This window comes from Gasterosteus aculeatus, chromosome 3 (assembly GCF_964276395.1).
Source record: "Gasterosteus aculeatus chromosome 3, fGasAcu3.hap1.1, whole genome shotgun sequence".
NCBI classification, from domain to species: Eukaryota; Metazoa; Chordata; class Actinopteri; order Perciformes; family Gasterosteidae; genus Gasterosteus; species Gasterosteus aculeatus.
Window position 1 is genome coordinate 15,052,138 of NC_135690.1, and position 22,850 is coordinate 15,074,987.

Here is a 22,850-nt window from a genome sequence, read left to right on the forward strand (position 1 = left end):
AAAAACAAAGCACTTCTTCCATCGGCTTCACTTTGCAGACTTGGAGGTCACTGCCTGAACCCTAAAACAGAGTCTTTGCAAGTGAGGACGAGCCAAAATGTCCTCGTGTGCCAACGCGTCCTCTGAAACTGCTGTTGGTCCTCAGACAGCTGTGCACACACACACACACACACACACAAACGCTTGCACATATTGGTGGGATGCGCACACAGGTGCGTGTGAACAGGAAGTGAGGCCTCTCCGGGCGACTATTGACCACAGACACATGTCTGGGGCCTGATAACGCACCCCTGTGTCTGCCATTGACCGACAAAGCGAGGACACCGTTATTGGATGACTGCACAACAACAAGTCATTGTCACCCATTTGGCACCGAGGGGCGGGCGACCTCGGGAAAGAGGTCACTCTCAAGTGTCCACAAAGACACCAATGTTGCTTAAAATAAATGATATAATACGTGTTTGATTGTTTCGTCCACACACACGTATGTCAAAAATAACCCAACGTTTCATTTAATAACACGAGACGTGCGTTGATTACTGGTGGAGCCTGAACGCGAAGCCCCATAAAGGAGCAGTTGTTGCCGGAGATAAAAACGGACGTCTCCCGCACGACGCCTCGGTCACTCAATCCGACTGGATGCTACTTTTGAGAGACTGCAGGAGGGGAAAAAAGGTGGTTTGGAAACGGCCCCCGCGAGCCGCTGAATGTGGAGTTTGTTTGAGGGGTGAGAAAATATGTCATTTCGGAGCCGTGGTTTATTCCAACGTAAGAGAGCGCGCACCAATCAGACGCCGTTTACGCTCCACCCTACCTGCCCCCCCCCTCCGTCCTTTTCCATCCACATACTCACTACCGAGCGCGACCTGCCGCTCGCCACATCTGGAGACTCTTCCAGACGCGAGAAACTTCCAACTTTTGTCGTTTATTCCCGCGCTGAAAATAAAAAAAACCCGACGCGGCGCGTCGATCCGCGCGGGTCCGCGTGGCTCTCTCTCGCGATAGTAAGTAGACGTTCTTTCAGCCAAGTTGACGTTTCTCTCCTTCTGCGAGCGTTAGTTTTTCTCTTCTTTTAAGATTTTTTTTGGGGTTGTTTTTGTTTTTGTTTTGCATCTCCGCCGGTAAACAGCGCGGGAGTCCCGCGCGTCCAGCTGCCGCGCAACTGGCACGCCGGGTCGTGTCCGTGTTGGACGCGCTTTTTGGTGGAAACGGCGTGACACATTTCCATGTCGTGTTTTCACGAGTGCGGCGAGGCGCAGGAAGGCGCAGCGGGGCGCTGGATGAGTTGATTTGCGCAAAATCAAGCCGGCAAATCGTTGAGAAGTTGGTCGTTTCGCTCCTTTTATCTGATTATTATTTTAATATCATCACATACTAGAATTAAAAACTACTGCGGGACCGCACATCAGTGCGTTGATGCTGTCGGGCCAATTCAAAGTGTGCCGTTCAACAGCGCCATGGTGACGGAGTGATGCGCATCGCGCTTCATTGTGTCCAACGCGCTCATCTGACATTTTGGAGGAGAGGACCGGATTAAACCATAAGGCGCAGGGCTTCATACTGAAGTGTTTAAGTTAGTCTGAGGGGAATTTTTTTTTTTTTAAAAGACCTAAAAATACAGCGTCGGTTTCTTCCCCTACAAAGACTCATGTGAAGTTCCCACCGCAGCGCGAGAGCGACATAAATAGTTCTGACATGTGGATGTAATTTCAGAAGAGGAAAGAGAAGAGAGAGAGAGAAAAAAGGAGACAGATGCAGAGAAATAAAGAGAGCGCCTGAGCCGGAGCGTATAGTAAGATTACAGGAAATCAAATCGAGGGCAAAGCGAGGCGATTACACGAGTTATGATTTCACGCGCGGCCATAAACACACAGCAGCCGGATGGAGTGAAAAAGAGCAACTCGCTCCACTTCCAAGAGAGTTAAGAAGATTGAAGCGTTTCAGCCGCGCGTCTGTCCGAGCGAGAGGCCCCTCGAGGCCCCTGGTGCCTCGGGTCGGTCATGGGATCCGCCCTGCTCCTCCACAACCTGGACTTTCTCCTCATCTCACTGCTCAGTGGTTTATTTCTGGTGAGTTTCATTCATTCATTCATTCATTCATTCATTCATTCACGTAATGACCGAGGTGCTGTTTTCAATGTTCACATCACTCACAGCACTCAGCACGTCTGTTGTTCCACACGAGGAGATGTTGGCGTTGATTCGTAATTAAACAAAAGGTCTTGTATCGACACTGGTATTGACATATTGGACCGGGCTCAGGCTGCTGATTGGCGATTACACTCGAATGCATCTTCTCACACGGTTCCAACAGCACGTTGGTTTTGTGCAGCAGGAGTCCCCCAAATCACTTGTTTACAGTCAGAAGACTCACTGATTCACAGCTGTAAGGATTTACTTCTGCTCGACATTGTGATGTATAATTGTGCTGTCAAATATGGCCACAGCAGTATCCAGAGGCACTGCTGCCCCTGCACCCCCCCCCTCACACACACACACACACACACACACACACACACACACACACACAGTGTGCAGGCGGAGCAGCACCAGGTCGGTTCTGTGTGTTTTGGCTCAGGCCGTTGTGCATTCAACAGGCAGTTGGCCCGGGTCTCGGAGGCACAGAGCCTTTTCCCAGTGATGTGGTCCGTCAGTGTGGCGCACTGGACCTCTAGGCTCGTTGGTTCGAAAGGCAGAGGAAAACAATTATAACATTGCCGTGTATTTATAGCTGGTTCAACATTCAGTCGTTGAAGGGCTCTGTCTGTGCGCGCTGTGTTTACCCAGTTTGTTTTTAATTCGCTGTTTGCTTTAGTCTTCTTCTGCACAAAAAAAAAGTATTTTTCCCAAGATGTGAACAAACCTCATACTGAAAGGCGGAAGTGTGTGCGCGTGCGTGTCTCTGTTTACAGAAAGAATACATTTTACATTGAGAAGTGTGTCAAACTGCAGGATTCTCGCCCCTTTCCAGATGAGCAGCATGAAAATGAGGATTTTTGGGTGTACAAATATCCGATATTTTAGTTGTTGTTCATGCAAAACAATCAAAGTCTGGCCCCTTTTTATGCAGCAATGTAGTCAAAACCTAAAAAGATTTAATATATTTCATGAATAATACAGATAGCATATAAACACAGCGCTGAATTTGACTCATTTTCTGATATCGGTATCATTGCAGCTCTGCAAATATTCACCAACAAGCAAAGGTGTTGGATTCATTTGTTTTCTCCAAACACTTTTTTCCATTTGAACCACACAGGAAGACGTGGAGAATCTCTCCATTGTGCTGAAGTGACACCTCGCAGACAAAGCCTCGCCAGAGCGAGCCCTCGCACCCTGCGAGCGGCGGCCCACTCGCTCCGTTATTGCATTTATTGAGCGAGAGCTCCGCGTTCAAGGGATCTTTGTGGGCCTTTTAATTTCTCCCTCATGACCTCGTTTCCCTGCGTGATGCCGTGCACGTGTGTGGATCCTCGCCGGATGCACCGGAGCTGTTTAGTCGCCTGAATACTTAAACCCACGACCATTGGAATCTACAGGTTCATCAATGAGTAACGTGAGAAATGTGCCATAAAATGCTAAAATAGCAGTTTTAGTTTATCATTAAACGCCTTTATGGTTGATATTCTTAAAAAAAAACACACCCACTGCCCACTGGAATAAAGTTTCAGAGGAATGCTATCCGTCTCAAATGCTATCTACCCTCAATGGAATTTCATAGCAGAGATTACAGTGTGGAATAATCTCATCTCACTCTGTCTGTGGTAATTAGGGGCAGCGGATTACGTCGCACTAATTCATGTGAACTACTTGTGCATTTTTGGAACAGGCTTTAATCTTGAAATACATTTTTGCATGTTCTGCTGGCCGATCTTTAGTATGACTTAATGTTTTCCCACTCGTCTGAGTGTGTGTGTGTGTGAAGGAGCATGAAATGAAATATTTATTTATGAGTTAGATTTACTCTGCAGCGTCATGAATAAGTGCAATCAACATTCCCTAATAAGAGGTGATGGACTCCCCTGTCAGGCTTAGTGATGGTTCATTATATTCAGTGTCATTCTTCATTTTCTCTCTCTGTAAACATTTAGTGATAGATGGAAAATTTTCTTTCGATAAGATTTAATACAAAGTGATTGACTCAATGTGACAAAAGTGTATTTTCTTTGCAGCAATGTGATTTAACCACAGCTGTTTCCAAAGGAAAAGCTTGGACTCTTTTTGATCCCCGTTTCCGGCTATAGTTGAACTTTGATGTTTTCATTCATTTACTCGGTGACTTCAAACCGTTGGTTTTGTGGCCTTTATTCTGATTCCCGCTCTGATAAGAGACTCGGAGGGGCCGATTGGCCCTCCACGCGGTGCTTTTCTTTCAACTGGGCTCCGCTTTGATTAGGACTATTTTGTTTTGTTGTTGGATGCACGGCCTTTGTACGATGACCTTTACGATTCCTGCGTGAGAGAAGAGGAACCGTGGGAGGCGCGTCAGCACTGATTTGCTATCAAAGTGAGAGAATTACCGGGATGCGACGCGCTTCTTTTTAAAAGCCTAAGATGCAAACGGAACTTTTTGAGCTTTTTCGTCTTTTCGTCCACACGATGAACGGATCCGGCCTCATAAGGCTGCTTCTAAGTAGAGAAATCTATTTGTGTGGTGCTTTTCTGCTCGGCTTAACCCCCCTCCCCCACCCCCCCCTCCAATCTTCACAAAGGCTTTTACCCAATCGGCCGTTGGACCTCTAAGCTGCGCGTTCATTTACCAATCAGAGCTCCCTAAGACAACAAAACAACTCCTGTCACAGTATGTTTTCTTACTTTATCCAGTTAGCTCGCGTCGAGCAGCTGATCCATGGCGGGGGAATGCTAATTGTTGCTCAGCTTGAGCAAATTTGAGCCCTGGCACAGAGGGAAGCTGCAGTCCGGTCCAAGGAAGGACGGGCCAGATGGTCATGTAACTACAAACAAACAAACAAACAAGCTTGTGGACAAAAACAGCACGTGGGCATTTTAACACCTAACGCGGATGCTGATGGTTTATTGTGTACCTGTCGTTGCAACGAGCTTGCTCCAAAATGTCTCATGTGGCGAAAAGAGGGTTCAAAGGAATGAAGTTTGGAGCGTGTTGGAGGGAGCTACAAATCAGAAGATGCCAGCCTCTCTGCGCTTCGTACGTGCTAAATCTCCACATCAGACACAGTAGTTCATCACAAGATTCCCCCCGACTGCTGTTGTGCTGCAGGAAGCAGCTGCATTTGAAAGGAGGATAAATCAGTCATCACCCGGGGAAACCCTGAGGCGATCCCGGGGGCCCAAACGCATGTGCAACGCCTCCGGGCGCTCTCCGGGGGTCGAGCCGCCGGGGCCTCCGACCGCTCGGACGTCCCCCGAGGAAGCCGCTTGGATCCGCAACCTGGTTTGGGTGGGGGGCGGGAGTGGCACCACCTGCTTCTCACAAGAAGCTAAAACCATCAGAATATCAGATCATCAGATCAGCTCAAACTAAACAACACACTCAATGTGGGAAATAAGAAAGATTTTAATAATCATTGGTCACGTCTACCGGCTGGGTGGCCGTGTGCAGTTGCATGTTTGTAGAAGCGGTGACACCGGGTGGGGAAAAGCTTTTAAAGTTGCGCGTGAGGTATAATTACGGACAGTGCTTCAAACCACTGGAAGTGTGCAGCTCCGAGGAGACACTTGCACTTCTCGAGTGAAATGTCACATCGCCGAAGTCACCAAAGCGCAGCAAGAATAACATGTTTACACTCTTGCCCACACTCACGTACACACCGGCCTTTGGGAGTATCGTGCATCTGGTAGACCGTGGAGAAATATAAATCAGAATTTTGAGCCGCTGGATTTGCAGAGGGAGTTTCCTGGCGCACAGATGTTATTAATACCTTTGCTTAAAATGTCACTTCTCCTGTCGAATGAGATTATGTGGCCGGCGGACGCGAGGCGGCCTGTTGTCGCTGCGCTGTGGATTTAAGCAGCACAGAGGTGCAAACTCCGTATCGCCGGCTGCGCGTTGCCAGTCACTCGCTGTCCTCACAGGTCCAGTCAACATGTTTGCCTAAACTTTTCCGGGGATCAGCGCGGGATTCGGCTCACAGAGGCAACTTGTAGTGGGGGGGGGGGGGGGGGGGAAGAAATGCGCTCCACAAACCAAATCATTATGTGCTGTATTTCGCTGCCGGGAGGATTCCTGAGATCACTGCGGAATAATCTAATGTCTCTCGGTTATTTTCTCTATTGACTGACACGTTGCTCAGCTGGTTTTTCCAGAGGGCCTATAGGTCACATGCAGAGCGTGTGTGTTAATAGGAGAGTCTTCAGTTTCACCAGCACGGTAAGGTTATACCATGGCTGTGTTTGACTCAGGAAAGGGCCTGTTTTCTTAGACTCGGCGTGACCTTTGCTTTTTCTTTTTTCTTTTTCTCATTGAAAAAGGAGGGGAGTATGCGTAACTCAACGCCACTTTTACACCTGGCTGAAAACGCTACACTTCTAGCAGATCCTTTCAATGCGTCTGCCCAATGCACCACGGCGCTCCTTGCTTCTCTCGGCCCTGATGACTTGCACGCGACCAGTATCACCGGGAGACCCGTGACGTGACACAGGCCTGTTGATGGTGATACAACACTTGCCACTACCTCAGTGCTGGGAAGCGAGACCAGCCTCCAGACATTCACGTGGAATCCGGGGTCCTTTACCAGGAAAGACTCAAAGGGACAAAAGAAACCAACATGGCGGCTTCGCAAGGAAGGCAACGCTTGTGCGCAAACAGAGCTTTACGGATGACGGTTTAATTGGCTTGTTAGTAGCCAGCGATCCTGTGAACGATCCGTCTAACAAGCATCAGTTTGAATAAAACCGTGAAGGCAAAGCAGACGTTTTCTAACGAGGCCCCAGATGCGTCCGCCCGTCAAACACTTGACACATTTCAGAGCGTCGGGCTGCTGAGGCGCTCCGACTTCAACCGTCTTCTTCAACACGTCCAAATGTCAACGTTCTTCTCGCTCCCCCATTATTGCATTGAGGCACTCGCGGGGATGGCGGCATGTCAATCTCTGGCCAGCTCGCGGTGTCCGGCGCTGCGGTGAGCTCTGCGTCCTCCGTGCTCCCATTTGACGAGTTGCCCGCCGCATCGATATGGTGTCAATAGCTCCCTGCTGGCGGCACGCTTGGAATGTCAGAGCACCTCGGTCGAGTTGACGTGTGAGAATTCTCGGCTGGGTAGACGCCTTTCGCGCTTAACCTGTGACTCCTGCCCAGCCCCCCCTCCCTCCGCTGTTGGTGAACGGATTGAGTTTTAAAATATACAGAAGCCGCCGGACACATTCTGCGCCTCTGGATCCAACGCAAATCAAGTTTTTATTCGATTCAGAGTCAATTCCCGAAATTACCCGGCGCCGGGAGAGCAGGATTTCACACATCTGACCCAGTTTCTTACGCAATTTGGAAGCAGCTCAAAAGCCGGGCAGGAATACTCCCCTGGCACGTGGCGTACGGTTGAGAGGAGGCCAAATTTCTGAAAAAGGACCTTTATTAGTTTCATTGCAAAACTCTGGGGCTCAGGGGTCTTTAAGTAGGAGGTTCCCATCGCTAGATTTTCCAGCAATGAGTATGAAACCCTCACACTGCACCACAGAGCCTCAGCCAGCTTAAAGTCAGATAACACCGTTAAGTTTTGCTGGACCTTCCTGCTTTAGCTCCGTAGCATTTAAACCAGTAGCCAACGAGTGGACACAGAGTTAGTACCTGCAGAGCTGCTGCACATTCATTTACCAGGATATGAATGTATTTTTAATACAACATATATGACTTGAACTCAAACCATATCTGCATCCATGTGTGTAAGAGTGAGCGCCGAGGAGCAGACTAGTTTAAATGTGCCACTATAAGGTGATCCCACCGTGTTTTAATGTTTAGTTTGAACTCTCAAGCTGGAACACCCGTTAAGAGTTTGTGGTTTGTTTCTTCAATGATTTTTATTGGTGATGTAATGTGGCATGGCAGTTCCTGGAACACTTTTGCGTGGAGTATATTTATTTCATGTGGTAGTATTGATGAGGTTTTTCTGGGGATTATCGGCATCATACGGGGTTCAGTAAAGAAGCCGTTATAAATACAGGTTGCTAAATCGGCTCGGAGGATTTCCTTTCTTTTCTTACCCACAAAGTTTCATAAAATCACATCCACATTTTAGTCATTAAATATCCTGACATCTCATACAAACTGAGGCGCGTCACGGATACTGATTTACTGCTTGTGTCTAAATCTCCTTTAAAAACATATTCCCCAATATTTTTATGGCCTTAAAAAATATTCCAGCTTCAGAGAACTGACACAAACATGGAGACCGAGAGAAGTGAACTTATTAGACCCGGCTCCCCACCAGCCGCTCCTCATTTTCCCCAGAATCTCAAACCTGCTTGAGTTGCATTGTGGGTAATGCAGGCGCCAGGTTAAAGAGGATACCTCCGGTTGGATTGTTGTGATTTTTTAATTACAAGTTTGCCGCGAGTTTGTGTAACGAGACGTGTGATGTGTTCACCGCGGGGGGATTTAAAAAGGATCGCAAATACTCATGAGGAAAAGCTCAGAAACTCTTGATACTTTATGATCCTTTGGTGTGTCGACGCTCATCTTGTCAGGTCAACAACTGCTCTAAACAACCAGCTTCACGTGCGGCATAAAACCAACACATTCAGCCCATGAAGTCATTTTTGTTTCCTCGCTTCTTTTTTAGTGGCTGATGCTCAATGCGGGTTCGCTTAAGCTGCGTAACTGTTGTGTTTACAGAAAGCTGAATGTGTGATATCAACTGCACGCTGTTTGCCTTTCTCTGCACACTCTGCCTTTTGCCATTTTCTGTCAAACACAAGCACGGAGCCCCCGAGCTCCAGCGACCTTGCAGTAAGGTCGGTCGAAGCCGGAGCCGCAAAGCGTGAATAGTGTTTAGTCCGTTGGTGATAACACATCACGGTGCGAGCATCTTCATCCCCTGTTGTGGGCAGTGACATTTTTTGTCTTGAATATATATCAAATCCTTTCATTGCAGTCACTATGTGATATATATTTTAATCTCTTTTAGATAATCTATTAATGGCCCAGCATATCATAATCTAGTGACTTCGTGGAAGCAGATTTGCAGGCGGGTGAGCAGCCTTCTAAAGTGGTGTTAAAACAGGACAATATATTGGCAGAGGACTGCTGAGAGGTCGGGACTAACAAAAAATTCTTCCTCAATAGTCTTTGAAACACAAAGTCAGCTGGAAACAATTGTGTGTGTTATTTAGTTCAAACCTCAAATCGTTGCTTCAGGGGAAAAACTCGACATGCACGTTTGAAATATCAGTAACGTGGTTCATGTTAAATTCATTTGCAAGCATCATATATATATATGAACCAAATTGAAATGCATTGAATTAATTAGATAAAATATTAGTAAGTCTTAATGAGAATGAAGGTTGTCAAGTTTATTCCTTTGAAGTGTAATTAATTCTCTTTACCACTCTATTAATTTAAAGAAGGGACTTTGACCTTGCTCGCTGATTTGGAGTACTCTTTGTGCCGGAACAGCTACTCAGAAAATCACCTCAATCAATGTGACTAACTGCACTCACAGCGCCCCCCCTCCGTACGCAAATCAAAAGGGGGGGATATTAGTCGGCAATGAGAGACACCTTGAGGTGATTAAGCGCTAATTTGTCTGCAATTTACAGCCTCTACTGGGATGAAAGTCCCAATTAGGGCTCTTGTAGAAACCGCGTCCTTGTCCCAGGTCTCGGCCGGCCGCAGGCTGCTTGCTGCCCCTCCGGTTAAAAGAGGACGACGGGGCTGATTGCTCGGAGCGTCGTCCTCTTGTCTCTACTCAGCTCCTTTGTCACTTAAACGTTAAAGCGCGTCCGCGCCGCTGATTGCTGTTTGGTGCGCCGCTCTCTCCCGGGTAAACGGCGTCGCCGGTGTCCTGAGGTCATAAAGGTCGAGCGGTGTCATGCTGGTTTTCGGGCCTTCGACGTGTGCGGACAATCAAGCTGCGTCTTACTGGTCCAATTATTTGCACGTGGACCCCCCCCCCCCCCTCCCTCCCATCCTGCGTTTGTATTCTCTGGATTATCATTTGATTCATGAAATGAAAAAGTTGGGAAACTGCCCGTCACATTTCCCACGAGCCCAAGGGAGCGTCTTCAAATGTTTTTTTCGAAATGTCAAACATTCCGCTCGTTGTCACATGAGACCAATTAAAACGGCAAATCTACACATTTATGAGGCCGACACCAATGAATGGTTTGCCAGTGGGCATAACTGACTTGATCAGATTACATTATTACGCTGCTCCTCAAAATGCGAGGAAGGGACGAATGCCCCCATTGTTTGAACAGTTTCTGCCTGCGCTCTGCTGATGGGCCTGAAGAAGTAGAATGAATCTGAAAGCACAGGCGGCGGCTCGGTGGTGCTTCACTCCGGATGGCGGAATATCAATTCTAAAAACTCCCTGCCGGCGTCTAATCCACAGAGCGATCGAGTGCTGCAACGCTGGAACGAGGTCGTTCGATTGAAGCCGACTCGCTGGCTAATTAACGGCAGAAACGTATTTGTGGCGCCGATTCGAATGGACTTCCGAATGGACGTTTTTGCAAACGCCACCTGAACCACTAAGCCCACCTGGCCCGGCAGTCAATTTCCTCTCATCATTGATTCATGAGGGCTGTTGTGTAAAAATAAATTACCTTTGGGAGGCTTTCAGACATGTTTAAGGCTCGTCCAGGGTCTTTTCTTGCACCAGTGTTTATTTTGGTTAAAAATGGATGAGTCCATTAGAAAGTACCTGCTGTCTAATAAATATTGTAGAGCCCTACTTCCTGCAACCTCACCTATTTTAGGACTGTGGGTCAACGTGATTTGTGGGGATGTCATTAGCTCAACCAACAGACCTGAAAGTTCACAGACTGATGCTAACAAATGGGAAACGTAGAACAGACACGATGAGGATGAGCTGTGTGCGTCGTCCAACAGAGGAAGGCGACGAGGCATCGCTGTGGCAAACAACGTGTGGGTGAATCCTCTTTGTATTTGACGGAGGAAATGCGCTGCTTGTGACATGTTTCCTGAAGGAGAACAGAAAGCACGCTGCACGCTGAGTCAGCTGCCGCCTTGAAATAAAAAAAAAAAGCCACTGCCTCCATTCATTGGCCAATAGAAAAGCCGTAAATGAAGTGCTTGAAGCTCAAAGTGTTCTTAAGTAAAGCGCTGAGAACGCCTCACACGCTCGATCATCGGCTGAGCAATTTACTTTTTACCCAACAATGTCAATAATGACAGAAATGCAGCCGTTGTGAATGCCGGACTCCCCGGGAGGCGGGGCATCCTCCAGTGCCCGCCCCCCACCCACGTTAATCAGGAAACAGGAAACATTTATTGCCAAAATATGTCAAACATACAAGGAATTTGTCTTGGCGGTTGGTGCGTGACACTAGACAGTGTAACAATAGACAACAAGACAGCAGTGCACAAGTAATAAAATAAAATGAAATGCTAATGCAATGGGTTAGTGGAATAAGGCTATGGGTTAGTATAAAACAAGAGAATAAAAGTTAGTTAAAAATTTAAAATATTAAAAAAGTAAAAAAATATTAAGCATAAAGTGCACTAGCGAACAAGTGACAAAGTGACGACAAAGTGAAAAATGACAGTTAAAGTGACGTGTGCAGTGTGAAGGGGAGTGACCGGTGGAATGTTATAGTCAGTCAGTGGGGGACCGGTTCTCTGTTGATGAGCCCGACGGCCGACGGGAAGAAACTGTTCGTGTGGCGAGAGGTCTTAGTCCTGATGGACCTCAGCCTCCTGCCAGATGGAAGGGGCACAAACAGGTTTTGTCCGGGGTGAGGGGGGTCGGCCACGATCTTTTTAGCTCGCTTTAGAGACCTGGAAGCGAACAAGTCCTGCAGGGACGGCAGGTTGCAGCCGATCACCCTCTCTGCAGAGCGGATGACGCGCTGCAGCCTGCCCTTGTCCTTGGCTGTGGCAGCGGCGTAATTGACTGCTCGTAACAACGGCGCCCCCGTCGGCTCTGGAAGTTTACATCGTTCACAACGTTAATCCTTTGGCGGTGTGTTTTCTGGTCATGGAAGATGTCGTGTCTTGGCCTGAAAATGTCTTATTAGTCGCTCGGCTGTGAGCTCCAACTTCTGGGGTCACTTCTGGATGGAGAAAAACGAATTGGCGACGGCTCAAATGCTGAATTTGAGAACTGACAAGTGTCCATGAACCCATAGGGGATGTCACTGTGACGGATTCCACGTTTTGATCTCAACTATAGGAGGTTTTTCTCTCTTGCATCTTGGTTCCCACTCGGGCACAAACTAAAGAAATGTGTGAAATGTTTTCTGAGGTTGCAAAGTGTGATATTCAGTTTTATTGTTGCGCTCGATTTCCTCTCATGCTGAAAATCCACATGAATAAATGATAATTTAATCAAATCTAATAGAAACGCTGAATTCATGTCATGCTTCTCTCTCAGCTCAGTGATTTAGAGGATTACTAATGAGGTTACAAATCTGTGACGGAGAGGCGGAAACTGTGCAATCTCTTAGATCGGGGGAAAAAAAGCGCTTATGGATTTTACACCGACTTAAAAATATATGCAAAAATGTATTTTCAACCTATAATCCTCATAATTTATACAGAAAAAAAGTTTTATGTAACCTTTTGTCCTTGCGGTGTTTTGCGACATCCATTACTATATTATGAAATGTCCCGTGCATTTGTACTTATTAAGCTCCTGATGAAAATTAAAATGCTTCACTGCGATTGCTTTATTTTTTTAAAGGCCCATCGTTGGCATAACGCACAAACTGTCCTTTTCAATCTGGGAGAACAACACCGATCGCGCCTGTCTGAGCTCCTGCAGATGCACGCTGCCTCTCACAGCACAATGTTTCCATCGGGGGGGGAAAAAAAGCTCAAACCAGAGCAGGGTGTAATTAAGAACTAAACGCCGCTCTTAAGTCAGAATGTGGTCTGCGAGCATTTCCAAAAGACAACCAGTCTTGTGGTCTGTGGTTTTTATCATCAAATGCAAATTGCACAGTTGAAAAGGAGTGGCACTGACTCATAGAGTTTATAATATCCAGCAACCTCATCTGCTGAAACATTCATGCGGTGCAATATGTCAAAAGTAACATATTCATGTTTTTTCCAGATAGTGGCCGGGCCATTGAAAACAGAATTCAGCAGTTATAATTTTGTAGACCCCCCCCCCACCCACTATTTTGTGGAGAAAAAAAAAAAAAAACATGCAGGAAAGTCCAAAATCCCACTGGATCAAATTTTGAATACATGCCAACAACAAGGAAGTGAATGTTAGCCTATGGTGTAAAGAATGGCAAGTGACCAAAACAAGTACATAAAACAAACATTCGCCTGTATTCCCATAATAGAGGCGCTTTGCACTGACCAGAGTAAATATTATCTGTGTATTATTTATCATCGGCGTGACGACGTGTGATCTGCGGAGGCAAGTCTCCCTTTAAATCTCATCGGCGCTGACGGATCAGCTAACAGAGGGAGGCATTAACGGCTGACTGAAGGGAGGGAGGAAATTAATAGGTTTGTTCTTCCTGATGGAATAGTAGCGGAGTCGCAATCCCAGATTTCGCGTCTGCAATCAAAACACTGCGGTAAAACACAGGCTGAGTGTATCTACATGCGTAAAGGCTTTTTAAAGGAATAGTTACCCTCAAAATGTTGATCAAACGCCTGTATTACCTGGAATTATTGTAAAAAAAACAAGGTGTATTTGCATAACTACAGTGGGAACAACAATATGTCATAATATCTTTGTATAAATGACACGGCCTGTGCAACCCTGAGACTTTAACTAACTAGATTTTCTCGAGGATGCATTTGTTTGGGAAGAAGCGAGCATGTGACTGCATGAATGAGACTTGTATTATGCTGCTTGAGTTGTGTGGTCTCCGGCTTTACGCAGTATCCATAAAGTTAACGGGGACGCACTTTCAATTCGATTTTTCCGACCTTCGTTGCTGTGACATTTCGGACAAGACGAGAATGCTCTGCTGTCGTTCCCAAAAAGCGCTCCACCGTCCTCGGTGGCGGTGAGGACGAAGAGGCCGTCTAAATGTGAACTGTTGTTTTGGCTCTCAGCCGGTGACTGACAAAGAGGAGACAGCTTTCGGACAAATAGTGGCCCTGCGGGGCCCCCATCAGGTTTCCTCCTGTTCTTCCCAACAAAACCTTTAAATATATATATTTTTTAATCCTCGTTTCCAGTGGAGCCGAAAAATGAAACCCTTCTAAATGAATGTAAATCATCTTAAGTTGTACAACTACTGGTAGTTGATGCATTTTTCTCTGTGGGGAGATCTTAACCCTACACGCACCTCCACAATGACTTCAGAGAAATGTCCCTTTAACTTTAAGGGAATCAGCGCAAAGGTCACGACCGTCTCGTAACGGAGACACGAGTCTCGCCTTTCGCGGTCGCTCAAACTTCTGGTTAAAAGTGAGCCTTGTTCTACGGACCCGGGAGCTTTGTTCTGCAGTCAGACTCGTTTTTCCTGGATTCTCGCAGTCCATTGTCGGCGGACCGGAGACAATTACACGCTCTTTCAACTCGGTTGCGCCGTTTACGGATCATTTCGGCTTTTTTTTTTTAACGGCCAGCTCTTTTTTGCTTTTCCTTTCCCAATGAAAGTCGACCTCGGCTCAAACGTTCTCTCTCGTATTCGCTGAAGGGCACCTCAGGAAATGACTCTGGTCAACCACAAAAACTAAAAAAAAAAAAGTCTCAAGGCCGGCCACAATCAAGACGGTAACGTACCAGAAACCCACTGTCTCCCCTCTATGTATTCATACCACATATATCCACATGAATCCATATTTTTCTACAAAACATTTTTTTTTTTAAATCCACAAATGCAGACGTGAGAAATCTGTGGTACCAGACAAGCTTAACCTTTTATAACTAAATATAACTAAGATCTAAGCTACTACAATAATATAGAAACCAGATGCTGGAATTAGAACTGGACCTGCATATGTAGCTTCATTCACATATGTCAGTATTTAGTCGTAGTGGTCCAACGCTGTCTTGACACGCCGGCCTAAAAGCAGTTCTCTCAATATTGGTCTTATATCCTCGCCGAGAGCTGCAGTTTAAGTCATCAAGCCACAGTTTGCAAAGACAAATAGAAACTTGTGGTTTATTCAAGTGGAGTTTGTATTCTAGCGAACCGGTGATGAAAACGCGCATATTTATATTTTCGAAATTTTATTTTGGCACGCTTAACAAAAAGATGACTGTGTTTTTGACTGAAACGCAGTAAATAAGAATGTAAATGTTTCTCCCAGTAAGAGCCGTGTTTACTTTGGAGGTTTGGACTCCAGCCAGTGGAGGAGGAAGACTTTTTCGACAGCGCTTATTACCCAGGATGCTCTTCCAGAAATGCTCCACGGCAAACTCACCCGCGTCCCTTTGTGCATCGCCGAAACCTCACAGCTCATTTTAGTTTAATGTTGCACAAACAAACTGAGCCCCAGACGTTGAGACGTTTGTGTCCTAACGGCTTCCAGTGGCAGCTTTGCTTATCAGGTTTGTAGAAGAAAGCCCGCACTGATGTAGGAAAAAGCGAATTGTGAGAATGACCATAATTAAAAAATCCATCAAATGTAAAGTGTATTAAGTGCTTTTTTTAATGTCCATTCCAGCTGTGAAAATTCCCCCGAACTGCCAAACTAACAGTCAACTTCTCTCTGCATTGATGATGATTACACTTGTCCTTTCAGAGCAGTTACCATCCAGATGCCCGGTTTCTGGTTTCCCGTCGGTTCAAACTAACACCAGCCGGTTATCCAGATGAAAATAGAATAAATGTCTCAGCGGGGCTCAGTGGAATATTCTGTATTGGCAAAGTTGTCACAGTAAACAGGTAGAATCTATCCTTGTTCGCCTGTGGTCCAATGTTGTTCCATCTGGGTTTGTTTGCCGTGCGAAGCCATAAACCTCTTCATTCTGGAGACGTATTCAGCTCTCAGACTGCACATCCTTATTTCGGGACTGTAAGTTGTGAAAATATTGATGGATTGAGGTATCACGGTTTTGGTATTTGCAGTTTAATTTTAAGATGAGGAAGTTACGCACTTGCAGCACAGACAATGTATACACATCTTTTTCCCCCCAAATGGCTTCTTGTCTCAGCAGATTTAGAAGTGTTTTAGTTATTATTTATTTTAGATTATAAAGATGCACCAGAAAGGGCTGAAAAGCTCCACAAGATGTACTTTCCTGTCTCTTCCTTCCCAGTGATGGAAGGTCAACTAGGTACATTTACTCATGTTCTGTGTACATTAAAGGTATTTGTATTTCAGCCCACTCTTACTTTGGATACTTTAGATACATTTTGTTGGTAATACTTTACTTCATACTAAAAGACCGTCCTTACATTGTTGCATGACACGTTTCAGTGAAAGATCTTTGACTCTGAAGATACTTTTTGTTGTGAAAAACACAGAAAGCAACATAGATTTAATGCCTGTATTAACAATTATGTAGGATTTAACAAATATTACAGTTCAAACTTTTAGTTTTTGTTTAATTTTAACATTCTGACCTTGTGTCCAGTACTCAACATCTAGCAAACAAACCAAAACTGGGCAGCAGCATCTTAACCCTGATTTGTTTTATACATAAAATGAATGTCATGCATTTTTAGAACCATTTCACTCTCCGTACCTTTTTGTTTCTTTATTCTCGGATGAATGAGACCTAATCGGCTTTTGACAGATCGCAACTGCAGCGCGGGAGTCCGCTGCTGTGGGCCGACGTCTTTAATTTGTTTGCTCTGCATCGTTGAAACGAAGACTGGGGCTTCTCAAAGCTTTGCCTCCCGCCCGCCTGTGGCATGCGCGTTAGTTTGTGTTTCGCTCTGTGGATGCATATTGCATTTTGCTGCCGTAGTGACTCAAAGAAGCACTAAAAAAAATATAATAAATGGCAGACTGCGTAGAGAATCCTCATGAGTGAAGCCCTGATCTGCTTTCATGTAGCACCGGGTTTGAACTCCTCCGTTCTCGTTCCCACGTTTCTTGTCACGCTCCGTTAGAAATCAATGTGCTCATTTTCAACACAGTCACATTTGTCATTACCCCAAAGTTATCCACGGACCAGCAGCACGCCGGGTTAGTCAGTGTGACCTGTGTGAATGCAACATGTTTCAATACCACCGCGCGCCGAGACACGTGTTCAAAAGCTGAATGAGATGTCACAGCTTCGTGTGATTAGTGACCTCTACACGGGTACAATCACAGGAACACGAGCCGGAACCACAACCAGCGAGACACACGCCGACTGTTTAAGGGAAAACATTCAGTCTTTTAACTGATTTTAAACAGGATAAATACCACTTCATTCACGAGTGCTGCGATTGCCGGACCGTAGCTGTCAAAGTACAATGCGATCCGACCGTCGGGATTTGGAACAGGCCGTACATCATCCAGGCCACCGGGTCGCTTTCCGGCGTATTCTGTTTGAGGAAACGTCAGCTGTGTGCATAATCAAGAACGTTTCAGAGCAGTAAACTGGATTTAGAACGCGCTGCCTGCAGCGCTGTGACCGGGGATGCAGAAAGCAGAGGTTGGAGGGCTGTGAAGCAGCTGCGGCGAGGAACTCGTGTTTTTGAAGAATCAAAGGTTGTTAATGCAATGATAACTGTGAGTTATGGCCAGAAAGGTCGAACACAACTTGAATTTAAAGGGCACGGCCATTACTTATTTATTTATTACCAGTCATTCTTCACATGTTCCACATCCAAACATTCAAATATATATATGTGATATATATGCATTTAATAAATAACCAGTGTATGAGCTACATTAGCTTTGATGTTACTGAGGGAAGAATCTTAATCAATTCCAGGCCAATAATCTTTAGTAAATGGATGAATCTATGTTCATTCAGTGTCATCTGAGAGTTTGTGAGCAAGCTGCTGCTTCACTTCAGATACCACATCGATACGGGACTGAAACATATTTAATGCACTCACACGCCAACTGCCCTTGAATATTTCCCTGTATCAACTCCCCTTTGAAATTTGCAGGCTTGCGCAGACGATGTGCTGACGAGAGACGAGCAGATTGCCCTCCTGTTCAGAGCCAGACTGATCTGTGAGGGCAACATCGATGCAAAGCACAACGTGTCCGGTGAGTAGAGAAACAACGCGACCACGTCAAAGTTCCTACACAAGCTGACCGGCTGATGCACACCAGCATATCATTGGCACGGAAACCCCACTTTTTAGATTAATATTTAGGGGGACCTGAATGTCTTTCTGCATTTTTACAACATACCAGTCGATTAATCACAAACCTCCACCTCATAATGGTGCAAAAAAAAGAGAAAAAATAGTCATAACTGAGCATGCAATTAGTTAAGTAACGAACCAACTGCAGCTTATTGATCCTAGTACAAAATATTTAGTTAAAAATCAGATTTGCCTTTTTATTCAACCCAACAGTGATGTATAGCAACGCTGAATGAAGCTAATTGTGTCCCACTCCATTACCCTGATTAGGTTCGAGTAGTTAGATTTTCCTCCTCCTACTAGACGTCGGCATCCATCGCAGGCAAAAGTAGTTTCCTTTGTCAGAACAGACGCGGCCGCGCCCGATGAATTCCAGCTGCGAAACGGAGCAGAACCCCGCGGCCACAGATGTGAAATACACACAATGGTACGAGGCAGGGCCGGCCAATAAGATGGAAGAGGAGCACCAGGAGAAAAGCCTGAGTGATGGAGGAAGAAATCAATCAACCCCCCCCCCCAAAAAAAAGCCGAGCCTGCCAGGCACTGTGGGCGTAGACAGAGCAGCCGGCTTGCAGGAACCGCGGCGGTCGCCCCGGCGAAGGCGGCCTCGTTGTCGTGATTGAGCGTGATTGTTGATTCGGCGACGATGAGAGCTCATGCTCATCAGCACCAACGCGATGCCTCCTTAAGAAGAATCAAATCAAGATGAACGTCGCGGTTCTTTCAAATGAAAAAAAAAAAAAGAAGAAGAAAGAAATCTGTTTTGGGTTCCGTTTGTCCTCCTGTTTGAGGTCGCAGCGGATCCCCGGGGGGGCGTTTGTGTGTGGAAAAGCATCTCCTGTATCTCACAGTGTCCAGAAGGAGGATTTTTGGTTTCCGCGGCCAAACCAGTGGTGTTATTTTCTCCTCAACCAGCAGCGCATTGTGGTTGGAGTTCCACGGCTGCTCCAAACCGAACCCCACTTGTAAATGAAACACGTCATTAAAAAATGTTTTCCTCCGGGCTGAGAACACAAAAGCTTTTGTTGACGGTTCCCACTCAGTTTCAGTACGTCGCCCTGAGCGGTCCGTCAAACTTTTCATGTTTTTTTTCAACGAGGCCCAAAAAATGAGCGGCGATTGGCGAGTGTCGCGCTTCACAAACGGCCTCCCAACGCGCGAGCCGTGCTGTCATTCACACGGGGGGGTTTGGGGATTGAATTTGAACCAAATTATTGAAATGTGATGCAATCTTGAGAGAATTAAGATATGACACATGTGTGAAACATGTGTATTAGTTGATTTAGAATAACGTGTGATTAGTTGCGTGGTTTTAGAGGGAATGGATTAGAGGACCACGTGTGTGTTCATCTTAGTGCTTTAACACAAAGACCGGAAACATTTATTACTAATAACAATTCACTCATCCACCTACAAATCTCAAGCTCGCTTATTAACACGTTATGTTGTTTGTTTATTTCCCTTTTAGGAGAGTCAATATTTGATGTGTTAATATATTACATGTTGATGGTATTGGTCTCTTTATTTGGATAACATTGCCAACAGTGGAATGAGACTCATCCAATAAAAGAGAATATTTCCCAAAGTTTCAATCTATTTATTTATTTTTATTTGTTGAAACCTTTAAATCATTCCAAAATTGGCAGATTCATTTAGAATATAAATAATAATTAGTTGCAGTTCAGCGGCTTTTTATACTCATTCATACGCTAAAGCTGGACTTTAATAATATAATATAATAGTAATCCCATGGGGAGTGTTGTTGCTGTTGCTGGCGGTGCCTTATTGAGGGAACATCAGCACATCACAGCTGACCTGCAGGCCGGATGCTTCCGGCACAGCGACCGTGACTCACCTCGTGCGTGGGGGCTTCTCTGACCTCTTTTGGAAGGCTGCACGTGTGCGTTCAATCACATAACGGCTGAAGGATGAATATGTTACCTTAATGAAGAGAAAAGGAGTCCCCTACGCGGCTGCTCTACGCCCGGATGAGCACATCATTACACGCGCTTGATTTGAGCTGTTGGCACGTGAATCACTGCAGTTAATTTAACTCTGATTTGAACTTCAGCGTCTCATCTGGTGGTTTGTCGGCGACGCTGATTCAAATCTAGGAGGCTTTTAAAGTTTGGGATCAGGGTCTAGCAAAAGCATCAGCTGTGCTTCCTAGTGGACTATGTGAGGCCCTTTCCCTGAAGTGGTCATCAGAATTCCTTCCAGGGATATTTTTGAAACACTCCTTCGTGTATTGTGGTGGGACCTTGAATCCGTGGGTTGAGGGAATCTCACAGAATAGCAGCCAGTACGCATTTTTTTTTTGGACTCTTTGGCTTTCACATCTGTATTTGTCCTACCTGACCACCCCAAGAGTGCGTCGACTTGTGGTTTTCTGAACTATTATAGGAGTTGTGGAGTAATGGATCTTTTGAAACGCTAGTGTGAAATGTAGAATTAGCGCCGGGGGGATAAACTGATCGTGCACCGATCAAGATTAAGTCCATTGTGAGGTTTTAACATCGCTTTTGCTTGAATTTCAAAATGTGATCTTGGTGTTTTTGTTTCCCATTTGTGCTTTAAATACACAAAAGTCTCCATTACGTGTCTCAGACTGCGGTTTGCCTGGAGAGGACAGTGGAGGGATGTGGGTTCAATGCCCCAGACCTCGCAGTGTGAAAATAGCGCAGCCTTCGAGCTGGCGGTCTGGGTGAAGGCTAACATCAGCAATCATTACAAAAAAGGTTGCATGTATCAGGTGAAAGCGGCGGGCAAACACGGGGTTTGACATCTTCAGGTCGGAGTCACATGAGTAGGGAAAAAAACAGTTACATCACCAGTGGCAAAGTCCTCCCACAGTCACGTTTATGTTTAAATGGCGGTCGCGAGTCTTTGTGTGCTGCGTTTAATTCAAGTGTGTTAGTAGGTGGTCCTACGGCAATAAAACCGATGGCAAAAGTTTACTCTGTGTGGTCAGCGTGATTCTTCATACCTAAACGGCGTTTTCCTCCAACCAGAAATCGCCAGGGTTCAGTCAGCTCCGCTCAGTCTGCTCTTTAATTTTGCGCTCTAAGTGAGAGGCAAATAAAAAGCATGTCGTCATCGCTTCAGATGTTTCCTCTGTAAGTGTGATTATAGGAATGAGAAAAGAGTGTCTCCACTGCAAAGAGAGGATCGTTTTAGTTTTATCCGTAGCTACTTATTAGTGGTCAAAGCGAGGCACATGTCTTCAATAATACAAAATACAGTAAATGCCAAACCAGAAAGGGACGCTTATGCCAGATGTTTGTGTGGAAAAGGGACTTTGTTCCCGCTATCAGAGGGCTAAAGTCCACGGGTTCGCTGATAATTAGGGGGCTCTATGTTTAGAAAAGGCTTTTCCTCCTCTGCAGCTCTTTATTTGAACAAATGTGTGTTACTGCGCTCTGGTTCCGTGCATTGGGAAAATAAATCTATGTTTCATCATTCATCCTAAAATGCAGCACATCTAATGGGAATATTTGCCGTGTTTACGTGTTGTATGTTATTTCAGATATAATATTGAAGGGGTTTGGGCTCTAGGTCAGACGTACCTAATCAATGTGTGAGGTTTGCTTTATTTATGATTGCTTTTGACATTCTAAACAACTACCAACCAATTAATTGCATAAAAACTATAATGACATAAAAAGACCAATGGAGGTCAAAAACAAACCCAAGTTACAGTCATGAAGATATAGTACTTGATGCAGATCTCGTATTTTGCCACTGGCCATTAGCTGCGATGCAGTCCGACTCGTTTTAATGAGATCAGAACGGAAACAGACTCCATTCAGATTAAAAACAATATGATGGCATCAACAATGCAGCTGCAGATAAGAAATGAGGTGCACCGAGCTCGCTGGATTCAACGTACAACTCCACGAATGAAAGTCTTGATCACGTGACAATAGACGGGGTGTTTGTCTGTACCTGCCCTACTTTTTGAAGGGCTTCTTTGAAATTATCCAACGGTACCGCGGCAGGGCGAACAGCGCCATGTGGCTCTTTTTCTCAAAACCGGCACTGCTTCTGTGTCCGCAGACGGTTTCTGCTCGCCAGAGTGGGACGGCGTCATCTGTTGGCCTGAGGGGCGTCCGGGGAACCTGGTGTCCATGGTGTGTCCGGAGTACATTCATGACTTCAACCACAAAGGTGAGACCGGCCCCCGAACAGCAGAGGACGCGCTGAAAGGAACGGGCCTCTCGGGCTGACGGAGGCCGTGCGAACACAACTTCACCTTTTTTCACAATTTCTACAATCACGAGGATTCCACTGAGAAGGAAGCCGCGGGCGAATTAATTGCACGGGGTTCAAGAGACAACCGGCAAAATCCTGTGATTAAAAGTAGCCTTTTCCGTTCCACGTCTAGGACTGGCATACCGGCGGTGTGACAACAATGGGACTTGGGAACTGGTGACAGCCAACAAGACATGGGCCAATTATAATGAATGCACAAAATTCCTCTACCATTACAACCACAGCCATGAAAAGGTAAGATCCGTCGCCTCTC

General features: G+C 45.8%; 1 protein-coding gene across 1 annotated transcript in view; it reads left to right on the top strand.

The window, feature by feature from the left end:
- The first annotated feature begins 839 nt into the window (after window positions 1–839).
- Window positions 840–22,850, top strand: part of pth1r (parathyroid hormone 1 receptor) — a 34,541-nt gene continuing 12,530 nt past the window's right edge. The window contains exons 1-4 of the mRNA XM_040172246.2: window positions 840–2,069; window positions 18,122–18,224; window positions 22,382–22,492; window positions 22,710–22,831. Of these exons, the coding sequence (XP_040028180.2) occupies window positions 2,001–2,069; window positions 18,122–18,224; window positions 22,382–22,492; window positions 22,710–22,831 (405 nt within the window). The 5' untranslated portion in view covers window positions 840–2,000. The remainder of the gene's footprint in view (window positions 2,070–18,121; window positions 18,225–22,381; window positions 22,493–22,709; window positions 22,832–22,850) is intronic.